This window comes from Typha angustifolia, chromosome 15 (genome assembly GCF_048772165.1).
Source record: "Typha angustifolia cultivar Huaian chromosome 15, ASM4877216v1, whole genome shotgun sequence".
Lineage (NCBI taxonomy): Eukaryota > Viridiplantae > Streptophyta > Magnoliopsida > Poales > Typhaceae > Typha > Typha angustifolia.
The window spans coordinates 18,852,866-18,866,629 of record NC_133253.1 but is presented as its reverse complement, the minus strand read 5'-3'; the positions used below and the strand labels follow the sequence as shown (position 1 = coordinate 18,866,629).

Here is a 13,764-nt window from a genome sequence, read left to right as displayed (position 1 = left end):
AATTTAAGTCTCGTTTATTCACCAATGGTTGTAATTGATATCATTACTACTAGTAGTTTTTCTTTTAATCGATTACGAGCTCATAAGCTATAGGCTAAAAGAAATGGCTACTCATTTTTAATATATAATAAATAATTAGTTTAATAATTTTAAAAATTAGATCCAGAAAAAATATATAAACTATTAATACATGGGTTTAATCAAACTCTTCGTTGAAAATTAATAAGACTCAATGTTTTGCCCGGGTTTGATTACAGGTCTTCTTCATTCATATAGCGAAGAGGGTTTTCTCATGCCGTAACTTGAGACCTTCTTTTCTTGTTTCCTTCTTTCTCAGTTCCTTTTAGAGATATTTCTTCCTCGGTTTTTCTCCTGCACTCTTTTACACGTATGTACCTGCTAGGATTGTGTTCTTTGCAATATATTTTGCCTTGGGCTTGACACTATGTTTTCATAACTATAATGTTTTACAGTTGTAACTAAATTAAAGCTTGTGTTGAAAGACTCCTATTCCCCCTCTCTATTTGTGTATAAATATGTACCTCCAGACTTTCCCTTAACAAAAAACAATATTACAAAGGTGCAGTGGGTGGATTATTATTACCGGTAGTTATTGTATATTAAATGTTGCATACCTGCAAGCCATGTGCAGAGAGCTCTGGCTATGGATATGCTCGTATAATGCCCTTTTATAAGACCATGTCCACGTAAACGCGTTCCTGTCGGCCCCACGATCATCCACAACACCAAACAGCCAATTGAGCATACGTGGCAGAAAATGAGGAGGGGAAGGACCTACATGGCTACATTCTATGCGATAGCAAGCAACAATCAAATATGAATATAAGATCTAACGGCGTCAAATAGCCTCTCCTTGCCTCTCTCCAGTAACTCGCCGTTCCTGCCCGTCTCCCCCTTGGCGGACTACCGGATCCCGAGGAACTGTAACTCGAAATCCCTGCGGAGAGATGCGCGATGGATAACGTGACGTCGTTCTCGCGGTTCGTGACGAGGACGAGAGGCATATCGCACCGGCGAGCCTTGCAATCAAAGCGAAGCCCCCATTAGTTATGATCCAGGAGAGAGAGAGAGAGAGAGGGGGGCATAGAGAGAGAGAGAGAGAGAGAGAGAGAGAGAGGGAATAATTAATTCTCTCTGTTTCGGTCGCTCTCTTTCTCTTTAGAGCGGCTTTATTGCATTGTCATTAATCTTTTTCGGCGAATTGGGGGACGATTACCTCGAAATCCGTGCGGTGGGATTGGTATGAAGGTAGAGGGCATTGGATTCTGGATTAGTTTTTACTCGCGCTGCAGTCAATGGGGTTTCTTTGATCCGGGTACTGGTTTTGATCGCTGATTTGGTACTCGTTTTAGTTTAGTTTGTGCAGATTTGTTGAATTTGATTGTAAAGATGACTCTCTTTTTTTTCCTTCCTTTGACGACAGAGAGATCGCGATGGGGAGTGCCGAGAACCAGCACTTCTTTCCTCTTACCAGTTTGCAGATTGGGTATGTAGGACTTTTTGCTTCTTTGATTCAGTAATAATTTGAGGCTGCGTCGGTCAGGATTGCGTGTTTTGTTGTTTCTTTGAATTCAAGCAGAGTAATGTTGCAATGGAACTTTTTTTCTTTCATGAACAAGTAGGACGTAATTAACGGGGTTTTGAGGAAAAAGGCAAGTATACCAACTTTAACGTCACACTGAACAAAGAAGCCGAATTGAAAGAGAATCAGAGCCTTCAAGTATTGAGTATTTAAGTGCCTGATGTATATATAATTATCCGTGAAAAACAAACATTATAGTTATTGTTTATTGCAAATAGTATCCTTGTTATAAGCTTTCTCGCCATGCTGAAAGAAAATGGAGATGTTCTCTAGCAATACTCGTTTTTATATTTCTCTTGCATAATTGAAATTTATCTTGTTGGAGATAGAGGGAGAATGATGAATTTTTGTGCGAATATATGCCTTTCATCTATAAGTCAGAAGGGGTGGCTTACTGGGAGATACACAAATGGCAGATATAGTTGGTCCCTCATCTTTACTTTTTCTCCATCGAATTTCTCCCACAGAAGCTAGAAGTATTGCCTTTGGAGTCCCCATTGTTCTAAAATAGGGGTACATTTATTTGGAATATGAGGGTTAAATGATAGTTTGTAAAATTCCACTGAGTTGGATAAATGCAAGATTACTGCTAGATGAAAGGAGATGTAGAAGAGGACTCCCGGAATTCCATCTATTGAAAGAGAGGAGATAGCAGAACATGTAAAAAAGTTCTTCTAATTAAGGGTGATTCTCGACATTAACTGCAAGTTTAGTTAGGATGTTAAGAATCTGCAAAGAGTATGTGAAGGTTATGCCTTTGTCGGAAATTTGCTGTTTGTTATAGGCTTGAACGAGGCAGCAGATGGTCAGAGGTCTATGTGGAAGTTCTGCAAAATTAAAGATTATAAAATTATAAATGCTGAAGTTCTTATTATTTTTAATTTTCAGGGGATGTTACATGGTGTTCCTATGAGAGTAAGAATTACAGTGTAACTTAAAAGAAGATGAACATAGAAGGACACCATTCTTTTAATTTACAAGCACGGAGAATTTTGATGAAAATATCCTATTGAAAGAAGTGGCTCGAGATTTTTATCAGTAAATGTGGCCTATTCTTATTTAGCCTTGTACTGCCTAAATGAATCAGTCAATTGTTATATCATACCTATTTACCTAAAGCACACATCAGACAATTGGAAATATGAGTATGGTTGTTGGGCAGACGCATAAAAATTGATGTTTGACAGCTAACAAGCAATCCTGAAATTGGTCGTATCTTTTCTGTTTTTATCTTTGCCTTGTATGATTAAGGATATTCATCCTCGTGTTAGTCCTAAGCTAAGAAACTCATGTGTATTTCAGACAAAGGAAATCATTTTTTTCATCTACCTTGGATACATAAAGAATGTGTGTGTGCGTATACTCAAGAATATGAGCTTTGCTTTTTATATCAATTTAAAACTTTGTTACAGTCATGTCAATTAACCTTCAGCTTAACCATTTAGAAAACCAGAAGACTTTTGAAATTCAATATCTAGACCAGAAGACTTTAGAAATTGAGATAATAATTTCTGTCACCTGATGCATGGTTAATAAAGTTGGAAATGCTAGTTTGCCAGTTGTACATGAGTAGCACGGTATATTTTCCATGTTTCTCAAATTACCTGTGGAACAACATTTACCCTGATGTTCTGAAGAAAAAGGCATGTTATGATGCTTGACTAAATGTTTAGCAATGCACGTAGTCACAATTCTCATTATTAGCTGTAATATGATATAATTTTAGGAAACTCTTAACTTTTTTGCAAAATAATAATTTTTGCCTTATTACTATAATGAATTATTCTTTAACTCTATAAACGTTGAATTACCACTATGGAACTGTTGTTTAATACTTTAATTTCCTTTTGACTCTTTTGAGAAATCGTTCTAATTCTTGAATATTCAAGTTGATTATTGTTATGTTGGTTAAACCTGATATTCATGGAAAATTTTCTCAATCTTTGTTTCGTACTCTTCGTGCAGGAGATCCTCTGATAGGAAATGCATACATTTTATAACTTCTTTGATTTTGTACTTGCAGGGATTTGCAGTCCTATATTTCGCGGTTGACTCTTTTTTTGGTTCCTAAGAGTAAGAAGTTCCTTATTCTAGTTGACAACCGTCCATGGTCGATAGAGCAGGATACAAAACCTGCTCACGTGTGGCAATTGATGGTTACCAAGGTTACTTGAACACCTTCATATATCATGCACCTATTATAAGAATGTGTTATTATGAACCCTCAATTTCTACTCTTTGCATATTCAGTCTAGGCTGTCTCCTTTCGCGAACACTAGAGCCAGGAGGAAGAGAAGTGAGAATGGAAAGAGGCTTGATTTCTCAAGTAGCCCCAGATCCATTCCGATGAAGAGAAACAAATTATCCAGATGGTACTCCTTGGTCGATGCTGCAATATATCGAAAGAAAACCTTGCTTCCAGTAGAGAAACTAAAGGGTTCTTTTTTGTTAAATAAGGAGTTACATAGCACCTTATTTGGTTTTATTGTTTTTGAAGTAGAATGGGAACATGTGCGTGGCATTAACTATGTGAATGAACTTCAGGTATACATCTCTGGAATTATGTCTTCCTGACAAAAAATTTGTAACTTGAAATATTAGTCATATGGTGCTTCACCTTTTGAGTTCCTTACAGACAGATACATCAATGGCTTTGGAGGCTAAGTTAATGAAAAGGTGGGAATTTGATAGTATTGAGCAAGCATCAAGCTATATCTCTTCATGGTTTTTCGGAAGCCACTATGAGCGTCTTCTCTTACAAGAGTACTTGGAAAGTATTTCTAGTACAGGTATCACTTTGTAATTTCCTCTTCTGTTTTTTCTAATTTCGTGTTGAAAAGCACTAATATGCTGGCTTTACAGGGGTAAGATTTTATGATGCTCAGGAAGATATATTAACCCCTTGTGGAGCTAAGGTTGATACTAACAATTCTGGTTTTCATGAAGATAATCATATTTATGGTCGTTCTGGTTCTATTAACTGCTCGGGAGGAATGACTTGTGCCATGAGCTCTCCCTACACACCGCCTCCTTCCTCTGGGCCTTACAAAAGAAGAAAGATAATGAAGTCCAACAAGGGCACTGAAGTTGATGAAGATAATGTGGAAGCTTATAGTGAAATTGTAAGCTCACCAACATTTTCAGTATCCTCATCTTCCATGCTAAGCAGTGATAGTGAGAGCATGGGTCCAGTTTTTGAGGCTACAATCTACAAGGATGTTCTCATATTATTTAGATTTAATGATCATGATCTTCCATTTAAGCTGAAGGAAATAATTATGTCTGACTTGAGGCTGCTAACGTTACTGGAATATGGGCTTCCCTCCTGGGTCATTTTTCTTCAGTCATATCCTGTATTCTGCCAAATTTATCGTCCTTGGATGTGTCCTCTAGCAAGGGCCTTGTATGTGCTGATTTCCATTATCACTGTCCTTATAGGATTTTATGACTTATATAAGAATGTTCCACTATTAAAGGCAACTGCATCACGTTTGTTTGGACCCTTTTTTGACTGGATAGAAACGTGGGAAATGGTTTCAAGAATTAAATATTTGGGAACCATGCTTTTTCTGCATAATTTCGAGAAAGCTGTCAAGTGGTTCCTGATGATTACACGTGCTACTAAGACTGTCCTTTCAGTTTTGACTAAGCCAGTTGCCGGTCCTATCATGGAGCTCATGGAATTCATTCTTCCCTTTTGGAATTTGTGTGCTGAAATGGTAGACAACGTAAGTTCCATTATGTGGGTTGTTTTGGGATCTTCATGCAGCTTCATTATGGGCACACTGCAAGTTATCGTTTGGCCTTTCTGGCTTGTCTTTAGCACTGTATTGAATATAGGTATGTATCTTCCAACACTTCAATTTGTTCTAATTTTTCTTTGACAAATCCAGTCTTATGTGCTAATGCGTGGTTCTCTATTTGATGACAGCCACTTATTTTATATATCCTATACTTTCAGCCCTTTGGGAAATTTTAGTAGCACCAGTTCGACTTGTTCTTGCGCTAGCAAGTTTCATGGCAGGGTTTTTTGTCAACATCTATTATTTACTAAGGGAGACTTGGTCATCTATAAGTGTCATGTTTCAGATTACATCTGCATCTGAAGCATCAGTCAGTGCTTATGAAGCTTCCATCTGGAAATCACTTTGGAACGACATTTTCTCTCAGGTGATATAAGTTCATTAGTGACATTGTATGTAAATATGTAATAATCCATGCTTATCATCTTTGAAACCTCCTGCATGTTTTTCTCCCTCCAGATTTTCCGCGCAGTCCGAAGCATTTTGTATGGTTTTGTCGCATTCTTTGCGACCTGCAATAGACACCGCCTCAGGTAGAGCTGTAACTGTATTTAAAAAAAAAAATAAGGAAAAGAAATTTAATAGACATTTTTTTTATATGAGCACTGACATTCCTGAAACTAGGAAGACGTGCCTGGTTAACTAGATAGCTTGAGCGTATCCTCATTTTCAATATGAATGTTGATTCTTCTACTTTTGTTCTTTACAATGACACTTTTTCCAAGCCAAATTTGTGTTTCTGAATAAACCAATATCATGCCTTCTGTTATTTTGTTAATAATTTATATTTTATATGAAGAACTGCTTTGATTTATTTGATTTAAAAAACAATATCTTAATAAGATGAACATGGCCAAAAACAAATTATTCATTCTCATGTATAGCAATGCTGTGATTGTGATATCACCAAGATTTAAAAAAAAGTATTTTAAATCAAAATATGAAAGTAAGTTGAGCATTAAGTGTCTCCATCTTTGCATGCAAATTAGGTAAGTGCATCTTATTTGCTGTTTCTTGGCATGCATATTTACATAGCATCTGCTAGGCTCAAGAATAAACTTACTATTGGTATGTAAGAAACTAAGAAAGTTTTACTTTTTTGTGAACATCTTGTAGAATTAGTATATATGTACCCTCCAGGAACTACTAAAGCATATTTCTCCGTCTAACTAGAAATGTAGGTGAAAAAAGTAGATGCTCTTTTATGAATAAAAGCCACTCTGTTCTTGTTATGTTTACTCCATTTTAATAAAGAAGTTTTTCATGTCATATGCAAGTTCCATTTGTGCCAAATTGAATCTTTTGTGTAGTCGATAATCCTTTTCTCAACGAAGAAATGTTTTTGTGTGTTTCTTCATTCTTCTAGAATTTTGGTAATTTAACTCTTCCTTATCTTTTATCAATCATCAAGGCTTGCAAAAGGTTGCTATTTCTTCTGCTTTTAGCCTTGTACATACTAGATTGTATCATGACAAATAATGAGCTATGATTTATTGGCCATTTTCATTGCAGCATCTACAATCATATTCGAGAATTTATCCACCAGATTTCTCATGCTACGCATGAAAAACTTTCAGAAGATAACCCGAGAGGAAGAATATATGCAAACCAAAATCCTGTAAGTTGGAGTGAAATCACTTTATTTGTTGTTATTATAGTGCTAACTACTAAATAGGGTTTTGAAACTCAGTATCGGGATCAAGATTAGCCATCAAAATAAACAATATGTATTGGTTGCCTCTATCAAATTAGACTATTTTTTAATTACATGAAATTCTAAAATATTAATTAAAAATATAGAAAAAGTGACATAAAAATAAGAAAATAAAAAAATTTAAGCATAAAGTCTAAAAACTAAAAAAATTACTCATTCAAAATCATGATAAATTTTAAGCTGGATTAGTAAATTTTCATATTCATAAATTACTATTGCAGAAGTGAGATAAAAAGATAGATATCTCTTTTCACTATTGTTCTGTAACAATACAAAAGGGAAAGTTAATGAGTGAGAGAAAAAGATAGGAAAAAATAAACATCCATCCAAGTTCATCAGAATGTGGAGTAGTTGGAAGAGCTCGCCGAATCGACTGCCAAATAGACTTGGTAAAATGTGAGGGGTGGGAAGAGAGTGTGTGTGACAGATATAGAATAAAAACTGAAAATTTAGAATTAAAAAGAAGTGTAGCTATTTATCCCCAAGGTTGGATCCATTTTGGACCTGACTTAAATTTTTTTGAAAAAAAAACTTATTTCGATCAGTTTTGGCCAATATAGCAATATAGTCGAAACTGATCGATACACAACAGAAACCAGCCACCAGACTGGTTTCCTACCAAGATAAACTACGATCGTTCTCGATCCTTTTGATTGATTTGAGACAAATTGGCCGAAATTGGGATCTAATCTACTAAGCACCATTAATTTTTCCATGTTGGACACTATTTTTATCCATTTATATAGTTTCAAGCATGAGTTGTTTAGCTCTTATTTAGAATGGAGGTTAATGTGTTTGTGCAAAGATTGACAAGGCGTGTTGACTAACACGCATGAATACCAATTTATGCTTAGCCTCGTGTCGCTCATATCAAGCGATATGGGCAAAATAGCCAGCGACACCCATTCATTTGAAATCCATTTACTGAAGACAAAGGGAACTACTTTTGGAAACACCTTTCCCGAACACAGCGGGAGAAAAAAAATAAGAAAGGAAGAGAAAGAGAGATCTACAAGAAACTTAGGAATTTTTTTCCAAATCCTATTCAAAGGTATAATTTCCTTTCGTTCTCTTAAATATTTCTTTTATTTTACAATTTAGAAATCAATTAGCGTGCATAAATGATAGATTTAACTTAATTTTACTAATCCATCACTTCTAAGAGTCAGTTTACATAAATCTAACATTTGTAACAATCATTCTATATAGATATAATATTTTGGTGCTAGATCTACAAAAATATTCTTCAAAATGTAGAATCTAAGGAAAATTTTGATGTCCTCCAAATTTTGTTCAAATTAGAAAAAATTTGTGTAGGAACATATTAGATTAACTCCATTTGAACATTTGATCATCTCTATCATTCTATGTTTAACTAGATATATATTTCAATATTGTTCTATAAATTATTAAACTATCATAAATTAATGAATATGTTCAACTCTTCTATATGCTGAATTATATTTCTATGGCTTAATTATACTTTGACTCAGTATTACTTTACCTATCTTATACTATAAAAGCGTACAAATACCTCCCTAAGTTTTTTGAAAACTACAACCCCTCAGGCAATGTTAATAGATATCCTAAAATTACTTTTTAATCCTTCTTTATTAGATAATAAAGTAAAATTTAAAATTCTTTATAAGCACAAATGCCACCTCTCCCAAGATTTATCTGTTACATCTTTCTCTCACCTCATCTACACCATAGAGATAAAAAAAAGCTTCCTTCCTCTTCTCCCTCTCACTCTCCCCAACATGTTTCTAACCATTTCCTTCCTTTATTCCCCTTTCTCCTCAAACTCGACTCCTCCCTGTTCCTCTATGACTCATCCTTCTCCCTCTTCTCGCTCACCAAAACCCTATCTTTCTCTTTTTTAATTTCCCTCCTCTCTTCATCCAAGCCATGAAGAAGCTACAGGGCTGCGTTGTTTGTGCCATTAGCAATGAGATTGTCGTCGTTGAGGTGGCCCATGCATAATTGTCCAAAAATCGTTTCCTTCTTGGAAAAGAAGATGGGTAACATAAGGAAGGAGACGAGGATAAAATTGTCTAAAAATTATTTTTTTAACTTTCATGAGGGTAATTAGTATATTTGAAAAAATATATATATATTGTTTACATGCTTGTCATGTAAGTTGTAACTTACGGAATGCTAACATATGAGTTTAATTATAGCTTTTCAGAAGTTTAGAAAGGTATCCGTGTGCTTTTATAGTACATGATGGTAAAGTGCTACCAAGTCAAAATACAGCGGGACAAAGTGTACTTTAGCCTATTTCTATTTTATTATTGATATATTTTTAGTAAAATAGGTCATTTACCATAGTATTTAGTGATAAAAAACTCTAATATAGGTTTTATAAATATATGGGAACTTAATATGTCTATGGTTTCTAATAACATGTTAGAATCATGCTAAGAGGCGTGGCAGTGTGCAAGTGGTATACTAGAGCATGTCGATCGGCACAAACCATTCTAACAGAGTGCTGCCATCGGAAATATTAGTAGCACGACAATCCTTAGTTTTACATATATCATCACACAATTATGGAGCGACAGAGGATCCTTGTTTTACATTTTGGTTGTATGCCAAAGAAGTCACAAATTTATTGTTTTGTCGCTTGTAAACCTAATCCAAATCTTGGTTCTGGCATCACGCCCCTTGAAGAACTAATGCATTGTGACTATCATTTTTCTGAATACCTGGTCAAATATATTACTCATTGGTCTTTAGCTCCGTGGATCATGCTTACAAGGACTAGTAAAATCTCAGTATGTTCTTGTTTTGTAGTTTCTTATTCATTCGTCTCTTGTTAATTTCTCTGATTTTACTTTTATTACTTTGGTACAGCTAGGAGAGTCTGAGAGCTTGACACCAAGGTAAGCTCCATATCTACTCTTCACAAATGATTGAGAACCAGTTTTCTCCAGCAAAAATAAAAGAAGGAAGAAAGAAAATTTGCAGAGGCTTATTAGGATGCTACATGTAATGGCAGGTATAGTCTGCGTTCTCAAGAGAAACTCCTGAGAAGGCAAAGCAAGAGCAAGGACGTGGGGATTTACAGATGAAATACACCATTGCAGTAGTTACTGTTGACAAGTAGAAAAATTACATTTTTTCATTCTTTTTTCTCGGTTAGGTTTGAGACATCAAAAAACACTCCTTTTGTAAATATATATACGGGTATGCACATACCCACCATAGGTTCAGTTGTATCATATAATTGGATATGCACTCACTATCATATGAAATATAGCCCAGAGTTGCATTACTCACTGCTAATGTTCTCAGCAATTAATTGTCGATTTATCATTCTGAATATTTAACAATATTGCTTGGAAAATATCCAGTATGTAAGCTCCTTAATGAACATATTTACATGTTGCTGTGAAGGTTCAAATGAATAATCAATTGTCTGAGTGCACAACTTATTTTTCTTCAGAAAAAAGATTGTGGTGGTTTGCGATTGATGGTGGAGATGTTCAGTATAATCTTTTTATCTATCATATAATTAATCTGCAAACTTATGATCTATAAATAATACTACTACTAATAATAATTGTACTACATTTTATGTTTATACTTTGTAGAGTTGTTAATAGATTGGCTACCATTGTTTCACCTCTAAGGTGACGACCATATAAATCTAGAGGGCAAGCCAAATCCACTATATTGACTTTACTTATGTCTGAGATGGCAATGGGTACGCTAATAGACGACGAGCATGGGACCTCTCCAATCACAAACGGATTCCAACCTAGCACTTGAAGTCACGGCTATTACAAAACCCGGACTTTGGATTCCTGTAATTATAGCCATTTCCACTGTTCATTTGATGTTATACACTAAAAGGAATCATGCCAACTCCTACGATTTTGTCTCATGCTTGACTGTGCGGATTACTTTTCAACCACTGGAATTTGTCCCGTGCTCTGCTTCTCTTTCCGGTCCTCTGTTTGATGTCCTTGTAATCGTTTGCCTACGTTATAAGATTTAACTGAGATCTCGTATCTTAGAGAAGATATGCTCTGATATGATCCGTGACATGTAGCGTCCTTAACGTTTAATATTAAACTTTATATTTATCTGTGCCTTAAAAGTTTGAATTATATAGGAGCTCAGTAGAACGGAATTTGTTTTCTTTTGTATTATCCTTTTAATATATTAATTATAGTTTAGATAAAAGTGATAGCCCTCATTGATGTATACAGATTGAATGACATGACCAATTCTCTTTAAAAACACAGCACAATGAGTTCAAATCCTCATAAACACACAGTGTGTTTAAAAGATTTCCACTGTTGATCATCTCTTATACCCAACTCACTTGTAATAATCGTTGGGCCTAATTCTCTCAATTTTAAGACAAAAAACCGTGAGAACTATACAAATGAATGGTCTGCTGACCTACTCCCTTGCCGTATCTGTCCAATTTCCCGTTTCTAGGAGGCGAGATTCCGACAGCGAGGGACAAATATAACGGGGAATAACTGTTGGATTGTGCAAAATAGTACTTGGAATTAATATAGCACGAATTAACAAAGCTTTCTATTACCATTACATCATGCTACATCACACACCGACTTGATTAATTAATTAATAATCCACATAGTCCCCAGAAGCTTGGGGAAGCCAACCAACCAACCAACGTACCCTTATTTTCCCTTTAGCTACCGTAGTTACAGAGACATGGGCATCTTCCGAACTTCACAACATATATATAGGTAGCTACATAATATTGGAATTTATTATATATTCCCCCCCACCTTTAGGTAGCAATGGCTGGGGTACTAACATTTTCCATAGCCTTCATCGTCTCAAACCTCGGCTCCTTAGCTTGAAACTTCTCCCGGATGTAGAGGCTCATGTAGTCCTGGAACACAAACTTGGGGTAGATTTCATTCTTCTCCTTGGCCTCCTCCTCCACCAAAGCCGGAGCCGGGAAGATGACGGCGTCGCTCCCGGGGTTGTAGAACGAGGCGATGGACATCCTGTTTCCATCAGTCTGAGCCACCACTCGGTGCTCCACACTCTTATACTTCCCGTTGGTGATCACCTGCACGGTTTTCATTTAATTTTGAATGTAAGAGAAACCGCTCGCTCTGATACGATAGTATGTTAGTTTAGAAGACTTATAAAAGACTCACCTCAAGTTGGTCACCGATGTTGACGACGATGGAGTGGCGCAAGGGGGGCACGTCGACCCACTCCCCGTCCTTGAGCAACTGGAGTCCACTTACCTTATCGTCCTGGAAGAGGAGGATGATGCCGCCGGCGTCGGTATGGGCGCGAAGCCCCTTGACGAGGTCCGGCCGCGGGCACGGCGGGTAGCTGCTCATCTTGGTGCCAAATGTTGGGCCCTTGGATCCGACAAATGCCTTCTTGAGGTAACCCTTCTCCAACCCCAGATTTTCGCAGAGCAAGTCTAGCAGCTTCTCGGCCAACTTCTCCAACTCTAATGCGAACTCTCTCATCACCTCTCTGTATTTGTTAATATAATTTATGCAACTAGTTTTCCCATTTCTTATAATAATATTCTTATAATACAAGATATATGTGTGTGTGTGTATATATATACACTATAAATGGTACCTGTAGTGGTCGTCAAGATCAGGTATCTCAGATAAGTTGGACTCGGGGAGATGGCGCAAATAGAAGGAACTTTCCCAGTCCAAGTTAGCCGTGTCGACTCCTTTCGAGCCATCCTCGAGTGTTTTGCTTGCGAACTCTTTGAACTTATTCTCCCGGCATTTCTTGTAGTGGTCCTTGGTCAACCTCTCCACCTCATCCATCAACTCATGAGGGATTCCATGGTTCAAAGTCTGCAACTCGAAACTAAGTTAGCATATAGTAATATGAATCATACGACACATAATATTATTATGTATATGCGCTTGTTTTGGTATAATTAATATAACCTCAAAGAAGCCCCAGTTCTCACAAGCGTCACGTAAGAGCTCCATAGCTGAGGCTCTCTCATCTCCCTCAAGCTTCTCCATGTCAAGAACTGGGAAGGAGTACGCCATCTTCCTCTTCTTTCTTCACTCTCTGATCTTATCTCTCTCTCTCTGGGATGTGAGATGAGGTGGGCGATTATTGCGCAATTTATAGGCGTGAAAGAAACCAACCTTGAGACGTATTGGACCCAATCTCCAAGCAATTAGGACCCAACAAGGACCCCACCACTTTTGGCCAATTGTGACATTAGTCCTGCACCCTGCTCTCTCACGGGTGGGGACCGCAGTGGCTGCTTTATCTGGAATAGCTATTTTGGCAAGATTAGAGGAGTGATTGCTCTTCAGCAGTCACTTGTACTGCACTATGCATCGCTTGGGCTATTCCTTTTGGAATAGGGGTGTGGATAGAGATCGCAAAATCCCTCGCAAGAAATTGTTAATATTTTAAAGACTGTCTAAATGGAAGACAAAAGCTTGACGATAAGGAGTTTCAGAACTTGATATGTAAGCATTGTGAGCTGTTTTATTTTGTTGCTTATATATATATATATATATATCTCAAAAAAAAAAGGAAATCAGACACCGGATTACTCGGTTCTGTGAGTTGGAAATAACAAATTAAACCGTAATAAATAAAGAGATAATTAACCTATTTGACTTTAAAATGGCAATCGTTTTATG

At 36.6% G+C, this 13,764-nt stretch overlaps 2 protein-coding genes across 4 annotated transcripts; one reads left to right on the top strand and one right to left on the bottom strand.

Moving 5' to 3' along the window:
- The first annotated feature begins 883 nt into the window (after window positions 1-883).
- On the top strand, window positions 884-10,401 carry LOC140777997 (uncharacterized). 3 transcript variants are annotated; one of them, XM_073122494.1, is made up of 11 exons: window positions 884-1,336; window positions 1,445-1,507; window positions 3,627-3,768; window positions 3,854-4,147; window positions 4,239-4,392; window positions 4,550-5,443; window positions 5,535-5,773; window positions 5,866-5,939; window positions 6,919-7,024; window positions 9,977-10,005; window positions 10,122-10,401. In XM_073122494.1, the coding sequence occupies exons 2-11, from the start codon at window positions 1,455-1,457 to the stop codon at window positions 10,192-10,194; spliced, it is 2,058 nt and encodes a 685-aa protein (XP_072978595.1). In that variant the 5' UTR covers window positions 884-1,336; window positions 1,445-1,454; the 3' UTR covers window positions 10,195-10,401. The 3 variants fall into 3 exon arrangements, with proteins under 3 accessions (XP_072978595.1, XP_072978593.1, XP_072978594.1); XM_073122492.1 differs by having other exon boundaries at window positions 4,466-5,443; XM_073122493.1 differs by having other exon boundaries at window positions 884-1,360; window positions 4,466-5,443.
- Window positions 10,402-11,652: 1,251 nt separating this feature from the next.
- Window positions 11,653-13,211, bottom strand: LOC140779644 (1-aminocyclopropane-1-carboxylate oxidase 1-like). The gene is made up of 4 exons (XM_073124819.1): window positions 13,045-13,211; window positions 12,719-12,948; window positions 12,274-12,607; window positions 11,653-12,182 (listed from the first exon to the last, which is right to left on the bottom strand). The coding sequence occupies exons 1-4, from the start codon at window positions 13,150-13,152 to the stop codon at window positions 11,895-11,897; spliced, it is 960 nt and encodes a 319-aa protein (XP_072980920.1). The 5' UTR covers window positions 13,153-13,211; the 3' UTR covers window positions 11,653-11,894.
- Between the last annotated feature and the right edge of the window lie 553 nt (window positions 13,212-13,764).